Raw genomic sequence first — 18,438 nt, forward strand, 5'->3', positions numbered from 1 at the left:
AGTGTGTGCACATTCGTACTGTCCCTCTCTCTCAAAAATGAAAAATAATGTTAAAAATTTTAAGAAAGGAAATAGGTTGTGATGGTTGCAGACATAACTAAAACCACTGACTTGTATACTTGAAAAGAGTTAAAATTGTAAATTTTGTGTTATATATATTTTACCACAATAAAATATCTTTTTTTTAAATGTTTATTTGTAGGAGGCAGAGAGATAGAGTGGGGGGTGGGGAGCAGAGAGAGAGGGAGACACAGAATTGGAAGCAGGCTCCAGGCTCTGAGCCGTCAGCACAGAGCCCAACATGGGGCTTGAACTCACGAACCCTGAGATCATGACCTGAGCCGAAGTTGGACCCTCAACCGACTGTGCCACCCAGGCGCCCCAATAAAAATATCTTAAAAATAAAATAAAGAAGAATAGTTCCTCAGGAGAGCACAAAGTTCCCTCCCAACAGAGTTCTCTAAACCCTCTCCTCAAACAATACACATTGAAGCTTGTCTTACAACACGTTTTTAAAAAATGCATGTAATCCCAACATCAAAATCTTTAAATAAAAAGTAAGCCTTTACTAAAGCTTCTTGAAGAGATACCAAATAAAGGATTTTTTTTTCCAAACAAAATATAACACCACCACCACAACCACCAGGAAATTCCTAGAGCTGTGTGTTGGGTGCTGCAGCTCCTTCCCCACTCATCACCTTCTCCTCTTGCTCTAGACTTTCCAGCATGTTCCATAAAGAGCTGCACACTCAGACCTGTTGTCTTTCGCAGCTCCCTCCAAAAGAATTTGGGAGCTCCAAATTCCCCACATTTGGTCAACCAGCAATTCTGAATCCTGGAAAGGATCGAGTAGAAAGCTGCAGTTACTCACAGTTAATGTTTTTAATTAGCCCTGTCCACGGCATTTGTTCGTGGGTTGAAAACCCTTGCTGATTGTGAACTTGCTGAATCAGGCAGTATTATCGCATCTCCGAAGCGTGGCAACTGTATCACAGGTCAGGGATTTGTGTGTAAAATGGAAACCCACAACCTACTTTAAAATTAGCTTTCTATGTAGCTCATCAAGTATATTCTTCTTTTCTTAGGACTTGGAGAAGACACTGCATGTAAGTTAGAATCAAAAGGAAGATAGATACTCTCTGGAGGAAAACTCAATGTTCCCTCAAGTTAAACACTCACCTCAAAGTGAAAAACATATGGGAATGCATAACAACAATAAAAAAGGTAACCTCAAACAAATCTTACTGTTTATTTTTACTCTATCTTTCAGAGAGGAGTTAAGGCGGCTTGTATAAATGCACCCAAGGTCCAAAACATAATGGGGGGGGGGTGCATGCAACATGGGGAAGAAGAGCGTAGGATGGACCCAGTAAAGGCAGGAGTGGAGTCACAGAAGAGATGCATACGAAATGCAGCCCTAACGTATATTTAGAGGTTGGCCAAAAATGGACTCTAAGCCTTTCAGGAATAAACTCTGAAGACGTGTCATGTCGATTTATGTGATTTACAATCTAACTACAGGCCGGCCCAGGTCGTGTATTTTGTTTCCTAAGGCTAAGACAAGGCAGCTCTCTCCAGGGATGAAGTCGAGAATAAGCCAAAGCGTTCGCTGGTTTTGGCATTTCCTCCTCTCAGGATGTCATCTGATGACGTTTGCCTCAGTGATGCATGTAGCAAAGTTACGTGCACAGCCAGAGTTATGTGTAAATCCCAGCCTGCTGGCTCTGAACCCTCCTTTCCATTCCACTCAAGAGAACATACTGGAAAGCAAGAGAGTGGGAATGATGCTCTTGTGTGATTAACGTTTCCTCCTAATTTTTAAACTATCACGTTAAGAGAGATACAAACGTTGATCATTTAGGATTCTTTTTACTGTGATAAGAACACTGGACACCGAGCTCTATCCTCTTAACAAAATTTTAAGGGCCCAATACGTTCTTGTAGACTCTAGGTGCGTGTTAGATAGCAGATCTCTAGACTGTATTCATGTGACTTCACTGAAGCTTTATGTCAGTTGATTAATACGCCCCATTTCCCCCTCCCCCCGGCCCCTGGCGTCCACCGTTCCCATCTTTGATTTTTTGAATAGGACTAGTCACGTGGAATAGTGCAGTTCTTGTTTTCTGTGTCTGCCTTATTTCCCTTAACATACTCTTTTCAAGGTCCCTCCCAGAGTGTCACATTTTGCAGAATTTCCTCCTTTTTTAAGGCTAAATAATATTCCATCGTGCGTAGGCAGCACATTTTCTTTATCCATTCACCTGTTCATAGACATTTTAGGCTGTTCCCACATGTTAGCTACTGTGATTAGTGCTCCAGTGAACGTGGGAATGGTAATATCAAGATCCGGTTTTTAATTATTTTGGATACGTACCCCGAAGTGGGATTCTTGGGTAACATTGGTAGTCCTATATTTTTTGGTGGTTCTTTTGTTTAATTTTTGAGGACCCTCCATACCGTTTTTACACAGCAGCTGGACCAGTTTGCATTCCTGCCAGGGGTGTAAGGGCTCCAGTTTGTCCACGTCCTACTAAAGACACACATATGCACCATCCCGAGAGGTGTAAGGTGGCCTCTCACCGTGGTTTTGATTTGCATTTCCCTGGTGATGAGTGACGATGAACATATCTCCATATACCTGTTGGTCATTTGTATGTCTTTTTTGGAGAAAAGTCTGTTCAAGTCCTTAGCCCATTTTATTTATTTAAAAAAATTGTTTTTAATACATATTTATTTTTGAGAGAGACAGACAGAGTGTGAGCAGGGGGAGGGCAGAGGGAGAGGGAGACACAGAATCAGAGCACAGAGCCTGTCGTGGCTCGAACTCATGAACTATGAGATCATGACCTGAGCCAAGGTCGGAGGCTTAGCCAACTGAGCCACACAGGCGCCCTGTTAGCCCAATTTTTTAGAGGAGTTATTGGGTTTTCTTTGTTACTGAGTTTTATGACTTCTTTATAGATTTTGGTATCAGATGTATGGCAAATATTTTCTCCCACTCTACAGCTTGACTTTACATTCTATTGATTGTTCTCTTTACTGTGTGGCAACTTTTTAGTTTGATTTAGTTCCGCTTATTTATTTTTGTTTTTGTTATCTGTGCCTTTAGTGCCTTATCTATGAAATGACTGCCAAGACCAGTATCATGCAGCTTTTCCTGTTTTGTTTTGTTTTTTTTTTCTGGGAGCTTTACCTGTTTATGTGTTATGTTTAAGCCTTTAAAAAAAAAAAAGTTTATTTATCTTAAGAGAGAGAGTGCAAGCAGGGTAGGGGCAGAGAGGGGAGAGAGAGAATCCCAAGCAGGCTCTGCGCGGTCAGCACAGAGCCCAATGTGGGGCTCGAACTCATGAACTGAAATCATGACCTGAGATGAAATCAAGAGTCAGAACCTTAACTGACTGAGCCACCCCGATGCCCCTAAGCCTTTGTTTTACAGCAGGCTGGACCTGGCAGGCTGTGGCCTGCAGGTACCCACACAGGTGACTCAGGCTCCTGGCTACACCACAGTCTGGACATGGAGACGGGGACCTAGCCACCCTGGATGCTGGGAGTCACATGACAGTGTGCAGTTTGCTCCCCCACCCCTAGCCTTGGGTATCCATGCCCTGTAGGCCTGTGTGGCCACAGCCACCCTAGCCCAGCTGACCACCTGTCTGCCTGGGGCAATTGGCTCCCCCACCCACCCCAGAGGCCGGATAGATTGTTAGGGCCAACCCCCGCGTAGCCATGCTGCCTTTTCCAGCTGCCCCCCTCCCGACCTGGGCCTTCTGACCTGCCCTCTGCACTGGGAAGAAGGGGAGCTACGGTGTCTTCCATCTGTGTACTCCCCTGCCTACGAGGCTGTGCTAGATCCATCCAGCCTCCAAGGCTGACGAGACCTAGGTCAGTCTGCTGGGATCCCGCTCTGGAAAGCTGGGGCACTGGACACCCCAACCTGTTCCTTCCTTCCCCTGGGAGAAGCCAAGAGTTAGGAGGTTTCTTCCTGATCACATGCTGCTGTGTTGGGTGCGGGGGCTCCAGGCACAGGGCGTCCCGCATCTCCCTACTGGCTTTGGTGATTCTGGCGTCATGGTCACGTAGAGTGCAAGGGCTTTCCACTTAGTCCCTGGACTTCATGCAAAGGAAATTTGTCCATGAATTGTCCTTGAGTTGGTGAATTTGCAGGGGGAAGGATGGGCCGGGGCTTCCTACTCTGCCGTCTTGCTGACATCAACTCTGGATTAGTTAGTATTAGTAATACCTTGCTCACCTCACAACTCTAGTGTTCCAATGTTATGTTTGAGAAGCACATGTGAATGAACAGTAAGGATGTTTCTCGATTTTTCTTCAGAATGCATTAAAAAAAAAACTAGGGTAAATCGATTACTGGCTTTTTTTTTTTTTTGATTGTGCAGAAAAATAAGTATAGTAAAAACCTTCACCTTCCTTACCTTTCCGCACTCCTTCAGGTGTAGTACTATTAGCTGTCAAGTGGCACGGTGCCTGGACCACTCAGGAAGGGTCCAGAACTTCAAAAGCATTAAAACAACAAAATTAATAACACATTTCACCAGCAGATGGCATGTTTCCCTCAGTTGTCTGTATATGTGGTCTTCTCTGTATAGAGATTTTTATAAGCAAGACAGGGAAAGGGTATTCCTCTAGGATTACAGAATTCGTTTTGAGCTAAGTAGTAAGAAATCCAATAATCAATGCCCCAAAGAGATATGTTCGGTGAAACCCTAATTTGTGCGGGTGCTGGTCTTGAGATTGAAGTTAGTGGGCTGCAGCCGCGCGAGGCAGGCACATGGGAGCTGAGATTGGCAGAACCTGTGAATATTTTCTTGAAGAAAGGTTAGAAGAGGCTAGAAAGTTGTCAGCGTCCCCGCCAAATGGACTGATCTTGAATCTCCGCTGGAATTGCAGCAGAAAGCACACGTCTCAGAAATCTCAGCCACCGTGGCTAAAGCAATTGAGGGCAGAACTGGATTATGAATTGCACTGTACAAGACAACCCCTTTCCTGAAGGACTGGCTTTCTTGTGCACCTTGACCCTGAAGCCACAAGTTTTCTGATGGCCCCACTTTGTCCCTATAGCCCCCTTCCAAGACGGGACCTGAAGCGTTCTGGGTTGGCACCCAATACTTTCCAGCATCTGTTCATCGGCTCCTGTTCTCTGTAAATAGACGGCGTCAGGAAAATGGATGGGTTTCCTATTCTGTGGCCCTCTTCCTGGACTCTGCTGGTGCCCTCTCCGCTCACTGGGGTGGATGCCCTGATACTGATTCTTGCCTGAACTGTGTTTGAACTTGCTCATCCCTTGGAAACTACTTTGGGTGACCTCCAAAGCCAGTCTTTTCATGCTTTTAATAAAGGGAGAACGTTGACTAAGCAATTGTCCGTGTGATCTTCAGCATGTGAAATATTTCAGTGACATAATAAATATTTGAAATTATTAGAAGACTAAAAAGGCTAATGAATTTAAAAATGCATTGGTTTGATTCAACAACAGCACTTTAGATATCCCTTGATACCATGATGGAATTTTATTCATAATACCGTTTTTTGTTCAATCTGAGTTCTTTGCACTACATCATGTTATTCATGTTATTACAGTGTTGTGATGCTTGGAATCCGCCCTCTGGTTATGAATCTTCCTGTTAGCTAGATTTAATTGCTAATGAAGTATGCTCCTTTTCTCTTTCAAAGTGCATCACTAATGTGATCCAAACTCACCATCATTAAGTGGTTCTCACCTAGATATTACAGTTACATAATTTACGATTATCCAGTTATAAAATGGATCTCATAAAAGTATTGAGCTGGATATGCTTATGCTTATATGGTTGTCCTGGCACTGCGTGGACCTGTAAAGGCAAAATTACTCATCATGGGCTTTATTACCGCCATGAATTGCCTTGTGAACTACCTCATAACTGCCATCCTTTATACTCTTTACATACTTTACAGAGTACGAAGAAACCTCTGTTAGGTAGAAGGGTAAATATTGTAAGACCATAGTTGTGATTGGCACATTTTCCCTTCAATAAATTTGAAATAGAACAGAAAGACATGAAGACATTAACGTTTTGGGCTTTTACAGATTCAAATAGTTTATAGACGGCAATTACCAAAGTTGATAGAGACATTTGTTTGCTCGACACCAACCATGGGGACCATAGCTGACCAGGTATCCGGACACCATGGTCTGAAATGCATTGCTAACATTGTGCCAAAACCAGCCTTCCATGGGCTGGTCCCCGTCCGTGACTGAGTGTGGCAGAACACGGTGGCAGAGCTGCTCCTGGGAGATGAGGGGCTCATTGATGTCTGGCTAGTCTCACCGCTTCCCAATAGCCTTGCCAAATTCTCCTTAAGACGTTGAGGGAGTGTGAAGTGATTCCACTCAACCTCTCTTCCCTCTCATTTTCTGTTCCGCCAGCCCTGTTCATCTCCCCTCCCATCTCTCAATAGGTATTTCCTTGAACCGAATCCTTCCGCAGTCCACTCCATTTTGTGCCTGCTTCTCCGAGGACCCAGACCGATGTACATGTCATCCATGAAACAGGTTTCACGTTTGTGTGTCCATATGGCTTAAAACCATACTACATTCCATTTTGTCCTCGCTCCCCTTTTCTCTCTCTCATGATATTTTTGTAGCATCTTCTAAAAGTAACGCGTGTTCACTAGACAAAATACGCAAAAGCATTTATGCTTTGCGCTCTTGTGCTCATTTTTTTCTGGTCCTGAAAATTCAATCCGAGCGGAAAATTACTTGTGTCACAAAAAACTAATATGCCGTAGGAAACACATTTAAACATCCCTTCTCACAAGTAACTGGCAAAATAAACTCTGGTACATCTAAATTATGCAGTTGTGGAAAATGAAAATACAGTTTTATTTCTTTATATGGAAAGGCATTCATGTTAACACTATTCTATTCATATACTCAGAGTCTGGAAGTGCCGGAAATGCCGATTTTGACATTTGGGGTTCTCCTCTTTCTGCTTTTCTCTGCTTATCTCTGTTGTTTGAATAACAAAAGGTGGGAGATATTTCATTGCCCTCCTAGCGTCACGCATTCCCTTTGGGGTACTAATGTTAAGGTAAATACACTATCCCACATACTCCATTGATCTGGAGAACACATCATTCCTTGCTTATCAGTTAAGTCACAAAGGTGACAACTAAAATTTTTGGTTGACATGTCTGTCTGTCACTGTGACATGATATACCTTTTAGGGTAAAATGCTTTTCAAAAATTATTTTCCCATTAGGAAATATGATCAATATTGGCATATATTATTCTATAACCAGAAACAACAATTTGTTCTCTATTTGGTCTTTGTGTGGTGATAAATGAGCCTTCCCTCGAATAGCCTGGCTTTATGTTATCAGAGCACTTTGGCCTGTTAAGTTAAAATTGAGTAGCTTTGGGGGCCCAGATCTTTCTCTAATTTAACTACAAGTGAAGTGGCAGATAAGCCCTAGTATAGTCTTTTTTTTTTCCAAGCTAGATTATGAGGTCTAAAGTCCCATTCATATTTTTCATTCCACAATTCCAAATAACCACTTTTGCTTTTTGAGTGGGTGATAACAGCAGATAGAAAATTGTGGTTAAAAAAAACCACCAAAAAAACCCCCAAAACAAAAAATACGTGCTCTTCATTTTTATTCAGGGACTAATTCCACTCAACAGAAGTGGAACCAGCTCAAGTGAAGGAGTCTTATTGTAAGTTTTCAATGGACATCCCTTTAAGCATCCAAGGACAAAAGGCAAAAGTGTATTCACACTGCATTGGTTTCAACCAAAGAGCAAGAAACCAAGGTTGTTTATCTAAATTTTCATGTATCTTAAAAGAAGGCTGGACTGAAAGAAAATCTATTGGCATGTCTGCTACATCCTAATTCTTTGGTTTCTCTAGCTGACCAGTTATATTACTAAATTTGAATCATTAAAAAGATTGAAGTTGTAAGGTTGTATAGACTTTCCCAAGTCAAGAGATTTATCATCTATCTATCATCTATCTATCATCTATCTATCATCTATCTATCTATCATATTTATCTATCATCATCTATAATCTATCTTATCATCTAGCTATCATTTGTCTTATCTATCATCCCTCTATCCATCTATCATCATCAATTGTATCTATTATCTATCTTATCTGTCATTGATCATCATCTATCAATCACCTATCTGTCCATCAACTGTACCCTCTCTGAAGTGCCTAATCACNTATTGTATCTATTATCTATCTTATCTGTCATTGATCATCATCATCTATCAATCACCTATCTGTCCATCAACTGTACCCTCTCTGAAGTGCCTAATCACTCATTTGCCAGCTTCCTGAGTATTTGGAGTGTTGAGAATGTGCTCAGTGATGGCTCACAGAGGAGGAGTGGAGCTTTGCCCAAGATGACATCCGGTTTCCAGCTAAAATGTATAAAGAAATATTGGCAGGGCCAAACGGTCTTAGTGAGGATTTGGAAAGTCAACATTTTTCCCTATCTGTGGTCCAACATCCTGATGGATAACTGACACCATAGTCAGGGACTTTCCTCGGCGAACATACTCCGTGGCCCAGCAAGGCTATTTAACCTGATGTATCCCAAAGGACCGATGAAGGATGTGCACAGATAATAGTTATCAAGATGTTGACTCAGCTAGTCAGTATGTTAAAAAACAACATCAATGCCTAATAACACAAGGGTTTGTAGAGTAAAGCAACCATGGACTACAACAGAGCCATTATAAATGAGGTGGCATCAGCTTTATTGACATGAGAACTCAACTCAAAAGAGGCTGAGTGAAGAAGGAAGGTTAATGAACAGTATGTATAATAAGCTCTAGTTTTTTTTCTCAAATCATTATATAAATGCATAAGAAACACCTGGACAATTGTATACCAAAATACTACCAGCAATTACCTCTGCATAGTGATAAATAGGATTAGGTAGGATTGTAATTCCACTATTTTTATTTTATGCATTTATTAAATACTTTATAGAAAATACATGTTTCCTGTATTATTGAAAAACCAACAAAATTATTGAAAATATAAATGCCTCCCATTGTTCTTAATTATGAAATTTGCTGATCATAATATTGCAAAATGCTATTCTTTCCTCACAAAAGTAATCCAACCTTCAAATAATTCTCATTTCAATACCTCAGCTTTCTTCTCCATATGTTAATATTCACCTCCTCTCACATGTATTTTGATGGAGAAAATATTTAAGGGAGAAAAAGAAATCTCTGACCTTCACACAAAGATCACTACCACACTTTTTATCTTAACCCTAGTGTGGGCTGATGTTCGTTTTTGACTTCTTCGTAGTAAATAACCGGTGGCCTACTTAATTTTTTATCGATTAATCAAACTGATACACACGCCCGATTACCTATAATGTTTAAACGTGCAGAGTTAAGTATTGTATAATGTATCAATGTTCCTAAAGAAGTATTAAGTGTTGTGTCATATTCAGTATATGATTTCAGTTAAATATTCAAACAGTGTTTACGTATGTAGTCATCTCCAAACTCTTATTATATTCAGTATTGCACTTAAAATAGTGTTTACTTTTTTTTTTTTTTAATTACATACGTGTTTGCTTCTCCATTCCCACGGAGAGTTCCATTTCTGATTCCCTTCCCCAAAGAAGCCCTGCAACGCTAAGGAGGTAAGCTGGGCTGCCAGGGCCTTCTAACAGCCTTTCCCAGGTTTCTTTAGTGTGGATGCTATGCTAACACGTACCCAGCATTCCTTAAGGGCTAAGGAGTCTGGCCTTTAAGATAACAGAAACATACGCTGAGCATTTTACTGGTACCCTTGTGTGAGTCCATCTATTGGATTCCTTAAACTCTGCCGCCCTGGGGCGGTGGCGACACGCGAGACCTGTGCCGCTTTTAGGAAGAAGGGGAGCCCCTGCCGGCATGCTCGGCAACCCCATTTCTCCACGCTCCCCTGGCTTCCCCACACACCTCACTCCTGCGTCCCGGCGGCGGACAGAGGTGAAGTCAGATTGTGTGTCTAATGATCTTGTGTGAGCGCAACATGTCACCTACCCCTTCTCTGAGAAGCAGGGGCAATGGCAGATCTACAGGAGGTTTTATACCTCAGCTTTCAGGTTGTTCTTCTACATCCTGGAAAGGAGGAGTGACTGCAGCTGCCCTCCTGGGTGCAGAGCTGGTGTGCAGCGGTGGCTGAGAGCAGGGACTGGAGTCCTGGCCCTCTCACACTGGGCCCACAACACCTTTGTAAGCACCAGCTTCTGGCAGAGAGCAAATTCTCTCAGGCTTGGCATCAAGAGGTCTAGGGCATCCTGGGAAGTGACATGAGCAGTGTGTGCACAGCTGTAAAATTCTTGGGGGCAGAGTCACTGGTATATAAATCATCAGAGGGAAAACACTCTCTGTTTCTGGTGCTGCGGCATGGTTACTAATGCGAAGCATCAGGAATGTACATTCTGAGCCTTTCCACCCAACGGCATGGTAACCAGAAAACAAGGATCCGGAGGTGGTATCTCTGCCCTTCCCTTTTATTTTTTTAGTTATCATCATCATTATTTTAGTTTCTTGAGTGTCTACCTAAAAACTCTAGGTGAAAGGCTTCATTGTAAAACCAACCAATAAACAAACAAAAAACAAACGTACGTTAAAATTTCCCAGATGCTACTTTTCTAGATTGTTCAAAAATTCCCTTTCATCACAGAAACTCTTGGGCACATGGTAAACATACAAAGATCTCTGAGACATTCATTCTTCGTTCCTCTTGCTTCCCTCCTGAGAATCACTATTTTCAATCACATTTTGAAACATCACAAGCATTTGAACAACAGAAGCTGAAATACAACGTATTATAAAAAAAAAAAAATGGGTGTTTTGTTTGTAATATGGCATTTATTTTACAATGCACATATTAGGTCAAATGGTAAGGAGCAGGCATCCTTTCCCCACCTGGAGATCTCACAGACTACGCGCAACCAGGGCTCCTCTGAATGCCACGAGAAGCTTTGTCCCCCGGCTCCCCGCTTTCCTGTACCTTCCGTACCAAACAAAGGACGTACCTACCACTACGGTTGGTGGCAGCTGAAAAAGAAAAAATGGAAGCATATCATCAAGGAAACTGCCGTACGGTGAGTCTGTGGGGGGGGACTGCCATCGTTGAGGCAAGGAGAGGGCACCGCGCCCCCAGGCTGGCTGGGCAGTGCCCGGCCTCATCCCGAGAGGCAGTCTCCGCTGTTGGCTCACACTTTTTTGGGGTTTGTTCTCTTCTGGGCACTCCTGGCTTTGATGGTCTTCTTGGGGGCCGCCGGTTTGGGAGCAGGCGGCTTTCCCTTCGGTTTCTGGGTGTTGCTACGACCCGAACGCCCAGCCGATCGCTTCTTGTCCTGACCTGCCCTCTGCTGCTCCTGGAGCCGCTCTTCCCACTGCTGGGAGGCAATTTGCACACATGACCATCAGATGCGTCTCACCATGTCATGCTGTGGCCCTAATATCAGAATTAATGCAATTTAGCCACCCTGCATTATCATATACCAGGTGATTCGAAAAGAGGCTCAGTATGGGAGGAAGTCTTGATTCGCGTTCGTTTCACTGAAACTCACAACAGCCCTTCTAGGTGGACGCCATGGTCATGACTGGGAAGGGAGCACACAGAGCTTATTTGCAGATGGTCCCACAGCTGATAAATGTCAGAGCTGGGATTCAAATTCACCCAGTCTGACTCCAGAGCCCGAGGCCCCAGCCCATGTACTTTTGCCCACAGGCTCGATGATGCAACATTCCTACACGGCAAAGCTTCTAAACAGGCTGCGACATGGCAAAGAGCAGAAATTTATCCAGCCCCACTAGGAAGTCCAAAGGTCTCTTCCCATGTTTATGGACGGGCTCACCTAATTCTCTTACATCCAAAGGAACACAGAGGCCCCACCCACATCTAGGAATCCCCTCAAGTGCTAGCTACTCAGAACCCAGGAGAAATGAGGCATTCTGGGTAGTAGTTTCCTTGATAGAAAATTATATACACTGCTTATTATAGAAAGAAATACTATTTAAATAGCTGCATGTAAGAAAAAACTGACAAAGTCTACTTGAATAGACACTGCTTTTTATTATAACACAAATGCCCCTACTTTGTTATATTTCATTCAGCAGAGAATCTGAGCATGACCACGGACCAGACATTGTTCTAGGCACTAGAAATACTGTCTCCACCTTCTCAGGGCACGACTCTATCTGTTCTAAAATAGTAAACACATTACATTTGCTATTATATAGTGATATTTTCAAATTCTTACTGAAGGGTATTACAATATTTGCTGCAAAAGTGAATGGCCCAAACAGCTATGAATCTTTAATGCTTAAAAATAACTTTTTAATGTTTATTCATTTTCTGAGAGAGAGTGTGTGTGGGGAAGGGGCAGAGAGGGAGACAGAATCTGAAGCGGCTCCAGGCTCTGAACTGTCCGCAGAGACCAACACGGGGCTCGAACCCACGAGCCGTGAGATCATGACCTGAGCCAGTCAGATGACCTGAGCCGGTCAGACGCTTAACCGACTGAGCCACCCAGGCTCCTATCTTTAGCTCTGGTGTGATAGCATATCTCTGGGCAAAAAATTATTCTAACTCTTCTAACTGAATTACTAATATTTCTATGATGATGCCACTGAAAATCATGGATTTGGCCACAAAATGATTACAGTTTGTATATAATTTATTATGATAAAAGTCTCATAATCATTTTAAATATGCAGAGTGATGACGCTTTGTATGGAGATAGCATGAATTTTAGAATTGTGGGTTCACACCCTTTCATGTATATGTCTGTTTTAATCCCAATGGTTGTTAACTCTGCTCGTACCTGACTGTTTGGTAAAATAGTTAAATTAAATACCAAAGGAAAAAAACCCTAATTTAATCTAGAAATAACCATTAGATCAGGATTGAGTGCAACAAAATCATCTTTGAGGTTGAAATGAGAAGAACTTTGCTCTTAACTACTTATTCAAAAGACAAATACTGCTGTGATTTCAGGCTCCTGTGAGAGCCTGGAAATGGAAGAAAGTGAAGAATTCCCCAGTTCTACAGAATTTCTTTATATGCACTTAGATTGCTATTCGTGGTGTTGCCAATTATACTTACTATGGATCTTTTACTAAGTTGATCTCTCCATTTTTCAACTAAACAGTTTTCAAGAAGCATCATCCTGGAAAAAAAAAATTATTTTAAGCAATTCAGATTATAAAAAGGAAAAAGTTAAAAATACAAAAAAAGTGTAAAAAACCAAAATTCTTTTTTTTTTTTTTTTTTTTTGAGAGCGCGAGAGAGCGAGTATGCTAGCCAGGGAGAGGGGCAGAGGGAGAGAGAGAAAATCTTAATCAGACTCCACAATTAGCTAGGAGCCCAACTCAGGGCTCTATCTCACATCCATGTGATCATGACTTGTGCCAAAATCAAGAGTTGGATGCTTAACCAACTGAGCCACCCAGGGGCCCTACAAACCAAAATTCTTTATAAACCTTGATTCTACAATCCACGTATCCACCATTTATATTTTACTAGCATTTCCTTTTATTCTTGCCTGTACCTATATTTTTAAATCACACTGTATTCAGATCACACTGTACGTTTCTTTTTCTATCATTCTATTATATGCATCTTATCGTATAATAGAGATAATTCAAACATACAGCTTTCATAACCATATAATATTGCAACAATGATATCCATGATACACTTAGGCCTTTCTCTACTGTTGAACCTCCTTCATTTTTCGCTACTATCACCAGCATTGTGTTGAATATCCTTGTATATATACTAGTGTGCACTGGCTTATTATTCCCTTAGGACAGATTTTTTTTTTAATGTTTTATTTATTTCTAGGAGAGAGAGAGAGAGAGACAGCGTGAGCAGGGGAGGGTCAGAAAGAGAGGGAGTCACAGACTCTGAAACAGGCTCCAGGCTCTGAGCTGGCAGTCAGCACAGAGCCCGACACGGGGCTCGAACCCACGAACCGTGAGATCATGACCTAAGCGAAAGTCGGATGCTTAACCGACTAAGCCACCCAGGCGCCCCCCCTTAGGACAGATTTTTTAAAGTAGAATTAGTGGGTCCAAGAGTATGTATTTTTTTCAAAGTTTTCAAGGCACAGTGCTAAATTGTTTTCAGAATGGTTGAAATTTCATTCAGATCATGTTTTAATTTGGACCAGAGAATTAAGGAGGTAAATTTATTTACTACTTGTATTTCTTTTGGAACTTGTCCATATAGATTTGTGTACATATTATTTATATATTGTAGTCTTCATGTGTTAAACGTTAACTTATATGAACTCTTTATAGAATAAGGCTACTAGTCTTTTGTCATAACTATTGCAAGTATTTTTCTCAACCTTTGTTGTCTTTCTCTGGTAATTTTTATGTCCATGATACAATGTCATCAAAGGTCATGTATTGACATTTTCTCTTGTAATTTCTTACATTGATTTCATGCTTGCAAAGTATTTTGTCATTCAGATTTCACATGTCTAATTCACCTAATTTTATCCTCTATGATTAAGTTTCAAAAATATCTCTTGAATCCATTTGAAATTTATCTTAAGGTATAGTATAAATTGCAAATATGTACTGTTTTTCCAAATAAAAATATTTGCAACAATTTACTAACTAATATACTCAGGTCTAATTGATTTGCCATATTTCCTTCCTAACATGTTATTTTACACATTAGAATCTGTCTCAAGAATTCTTCCTCTGTTTTATTTATCTACGTGTCTACTTTTGCACCACATGGTTTTAGCAAGTCTAGCTTTGTTCCAATTTTCTGTTTCTCCTAAGGCAGAAACCAATTTCCTCTCAAATGGTATTTTCAAAATCTCCTTTCCACGCCCTTGTCGGTCTGTGCTTACAAATGATCATTGGCATTATGTGGGGAGGCATAACTCCCAATCGTTCGAAAATATTTTTATTGGTATTTTAATCAGAATGACATTAAATCTCTAAATGAACAGAAAGGATGACAGGAATCAAAATAGAATTTATTATTTTTATATATGTATTTTTTAAATTTTATTTATTTCTAGGAGAGAGAGAGACAGCGTGAGCAGGGGAGGGTCAGAGAGAGAGGGAGTCACAGACTGAAACAGGCTCCAGGCTCTGAGCCGGCAGTCAGCACAGAGCCCGACGCGGGGCTCGAACCCACAAACTGCGAGATCATGACCTAAGCGAAAGTTGGACGCTTAACTGACTAAGCCACTCAGGCGCCCCTCAAATAGAATTTAATGACCAGCAGTCTGGTACATTCCCAGAACTGCACTGAGTCCGGTAGCAGATACAAACAATATGCAAGAGATGAGCCCAGCAACATTCAGTCAACAGCCATTGTTTTTGTTTTTGTTTTTAATGTTTTATTTATTTCTGAGAGAGAGAGGGAGAGAGAGAGTGAGGGAGACAGTGTGAACAGGGGAGGGTCAGAGAGAGAGGGAGATATAGAATCTGAAACAGGCTCCAGGCTCCAAGTTGGCTGTGAGCACAGAGCCCGATGTGGGGCTTGACACCACAAACTGCAAGATCATGACCTGAGCTGAAGCTGGATGCTTAACCGACTGAGCCCCCCGGGAGCCCCCATTCATTCTTTAGAGAGACAAGATAGAAGTACAAGAGCAGCGTTAAAGCCAAGGACACCCATGAGGCACCTGGGTGGCTCGGTTGAGGGTTGGTTGAGGGTCATGGTCTCACAACCGTGAGATCGAGCCCTAAGCCCGTGCTGACAGCGCGGAGCCTGTTTGGGATTCTCTTTCCGGCCCTACTTTACTCTCTCTCAAAATAAATGAATAAACATTAAAGAAAAAAAAAAAAAAGCCAGGGGTACCCAAGGGAGGGTACAGATCAGGAAAGACAGAATACGGATCAGAAAAGTAAGTATTCGAGTGAGGTCAGTTGCAAAAGGTGTTTTGAAAAAACAGTTTACAGCTGTACCCAGAAGAGAGGAGCATTAATGGCAGGGAATTAAAGGGAAGACTTGTATAAAAAATTGAGTGATTTTGTTGGAGATATATACTGCAGCCTGTTATGGAGCCCATCCTGTAACCTGGTCTGAAGAGTCTGATTTGTACATTCTAAGGAATGTACCAATATATAAAAAGATGCCGGGGCGCCTGAGTGGCTCAGTCAGTTAAGCATCTGACTTCGGCTCAGGTCATGGTCACACGGTTTGTGGGTTCGAGCCCCGCGTCGGGTTCTGTGCCAATGGCTAGCTCAGAGCCTGGAGGTTGCTTTGGATTCTGGGTCTCCCTCTCTCTCTGACCCTCCCTGCTCACGTGGTTTCTCTCTCTCTCTCAGAAATAAATAAGAGCATTAAAAATTTTCAAAGAATAAATAAAAAGATGCCAAGAAGAGATGTGGGGAAACCTACTCCCAGCTAGAGATACGCGGACATATGTGGGTGGGTGTGAGCGTGAATGTGGGTATGTATGTAATGATCTATCAAATATTGTAAATTCATATTGTATATAAGGAAAACCTGAAACTGTCATCTCAAATGGCTGCCTTTACTTGATTATTAAAGAGCTCTTTAAAAAAAAATATTTGCCACACTAAGATTGATTTGAATGATTTGAAAAGAATTGTTTTAACTCATTGTAATTTATCTGCCTATAATTTTTTTTAAATGTTTTATTTATTTCTAGGAGAGAGAGAGAGAGAGACAGCGTGAGCAGGGGAGGGTCAGAGAGAGAGGGAGTCACAGACTGAAACAGGCTCCAGGCTCTGAGCCGGCAGTCAGCACAGAGCCCGACGCGGGGCTCGAACCCACGAACCGCGAGATCATGACCTAAGCGAAAGTCGGACGCCCAACCGACTAAGCCACCCAGGTGCCCCAATCTGCCTATAATTTTTGAAGTCCCTTAATAAATTCCAAAATTAATTTTTAAAGATTCCATTTAAATACTCCTATTTCTGTTTTTCCTTAGTGCCACAAGGCATTAAATGATCTTTAGGATATGTGACAGCCCGACAGAGGTATCTGTTGAAACTGTATTTTTATTTACGAATCTATTTTTTAATTTTTTATTTCTTTATTTAGAGAGAAAGAGGGGAGAGGGGCAGAGAGAGAGAGAGAAAGAGAGACTGAGAGAGAGAATCTCAAGCAGTCTCCACATTCAGCACAGAGCCCGATGTGGGGCTCGATCCCACGACCCTGGGATCACGACTTGAGTCGAAATCGAGAGTCTGACGCTCAACCCAGGTGCCCCTTAATGGTCTTTGTAAAAAGAACTACTGACAACAGAGCGGGGCTGGCGAACGAGATTCGCGTTTCCTTAAGCAGTGCACAGCTCCTTCCCCCGCACCCCCTCCGTGGTGCCTACCTGGAGTGCGACTCGTAGCACATGATGAGCACGTCCTGATGGGGCAGGATGTGTGAGCACTGGCAGGAGGAGTTGGTGATGAGCGGCACCTGTGTGCGCGGGATGGGCGACGAGGACTTGAAGATCTCTTTCACGTCCACCACCGTGGTCACTTCGTTACAGCCGCTCCTCTGCACGGCTTTTATTTTGGCGTGGATGACTACAATTTAAAAATTGAGACAAGTGTCGATGAGGCCTCTGCAGACGAAGAGGGATGGTGTACTCACGCCAAGTGCCGAGCTCTCTCAAAGACTCCCTCCTGTAATTATGGTCATGTCCAAGCGGCCCAGACGCAGGCCAGAAGCCCACACAATCGTACTGTCGGCGTCGTGTTTAGAGACTCGATCATCCTGCAAGATGCAAGGGCAAAGGGCCAGGCGGGCTCGGTCCGGGCTCTGCCTCTGGGCCAGCGACTGCTCCTCACCGGGCTACAGCTGGGATGTGGGAAGAGAACCTCACAGAATTTTCCCAGCCTTGAAAATCTAAAATCAGTTCTGTTTTGCAGGCTTGCTTGCCAAGAACATATCAGGAAATTCAGTTACGTGGCATGTCAGTAAAAATGTCATTGCCTCGTGACTATCGGAGGTAAGAACCGTCTGTTCTCAGACTCACAAGCCACTTTACGGTTTGTGTGGTCCAACTGCCCGTCTGATGCTGGAAACTTCCTGTCTTCCAAAGGAAGCTATTAAAGTTGTAACATTTTTGAATTGGCCGGAGTCTCTGAAGATCACTGTTTTTAATCCTGTCATTTCACAGACTTTGGTCAAAGCTGGGTCTGCGGTGCACAGACGTAAGTGTAATTACAGATGGCTGTTAATCAACACCACGGTGTCTGATCAAGCTTTAAATTCTGGCCCTTTGGGTCCCTTGCGATTGCTGCCTTCCATGGAATTGTAATCAGCCTAGCATGGATCTCTGTCTTGGATTCTGTCCTAGAAAGCTGGCTTAGGAAGAAGGCAAAGGACTTAAATAGAAAATGGTTTCATCCTCAAAGAAGCTATGTGGCCATGACACCGTGGACAGCAAGACAGAGAAATTCAGATTA

At 42.4% G+C, this 18,438-nt stretch overlaps 2 protein-coding genes and 1 long non-coding RNA gene across 6 annotated transcripts in view; 2 read left to right on the forward strand and 1 right to left on the reverse strand.

The window, feature by feature from the left end:
- The window catches only part of NME8 (NME/NM23 family member 8), a 37,746-nt gene extending 31,215 nt beyond the window's left edge, over positions 1-6,531 (forward strand). For 3 of the 4 annotated variants that reach the window (XM_077758311.1, XM_077758308.1, XM_077758310.1), the window contains 2 exons: positions 1,086-1,224; positions 5,077-5,370. In XM_077758311.1, the coding sequence (XP_077614437.1) occupies positions 1,086-1,110 (25 nt within the window). In that variant the 3' untranslated portion in view covers positions 1,111-1,224; positions 5,077-5,370. Of the gene's footprint in view, positions 1-1,085; positions 1,225-5,076; positions 5,371-6,453 lie in introns of those variants that run through there. The other variant, XM_077758309.1, reaches the window with a different exon arrangement.
- Positions 1-18,438, forward strand: part of LOC144226801 (uncharacterized) — a 497,259-nt gene that overhangs the window by 201,407 nt on the left and 277,414 nt on the right. The gene's annotated exons all lie outside the window — the stretch shown is intronic.
- The window catches only part of SFRP4 (secreted frizzled related protein 4), a 13,859-nt gene continuing 4,164 nt past the window's right edge, over positions 8,744-18,438 (reverse strand). The window contains exons 7-9 of the mRNA XM_077758314.1: positions 17,355-17,553; positions 13,133-13,196; positions 8,744-11,420 (exon numbers count right to left, since the gene is read on the reverse strand). Coding sequence (XP_077614440.1) covers positions 11,235-11,420; positions 13,133-13,196; positions 17,355-17,553 — 449 coding nt within the window. The 3' untranslated portion in view covers positions 8,744-11,234. The remainder of the gene's footprint in view (positions 11,421-13,132; positions 13,197-17,354; positions 17,554-18,438) is intronic.

This window comes from Crocuta crocuta, unplaced genomic scaffold (genome assembly GCF_008692635.1).
Source record: "Crocuta crocuta isolate KB4526 unplaced genomic scaffold, BGI_CrCroc_1.0 scaffold103, whole genome shotgun sequence".
NCBI lineage: Eukaryota > Metazoa > Chordata > Mammalia > Carnivora > Hyaenidae > Crocuta > Crocuta crocuta.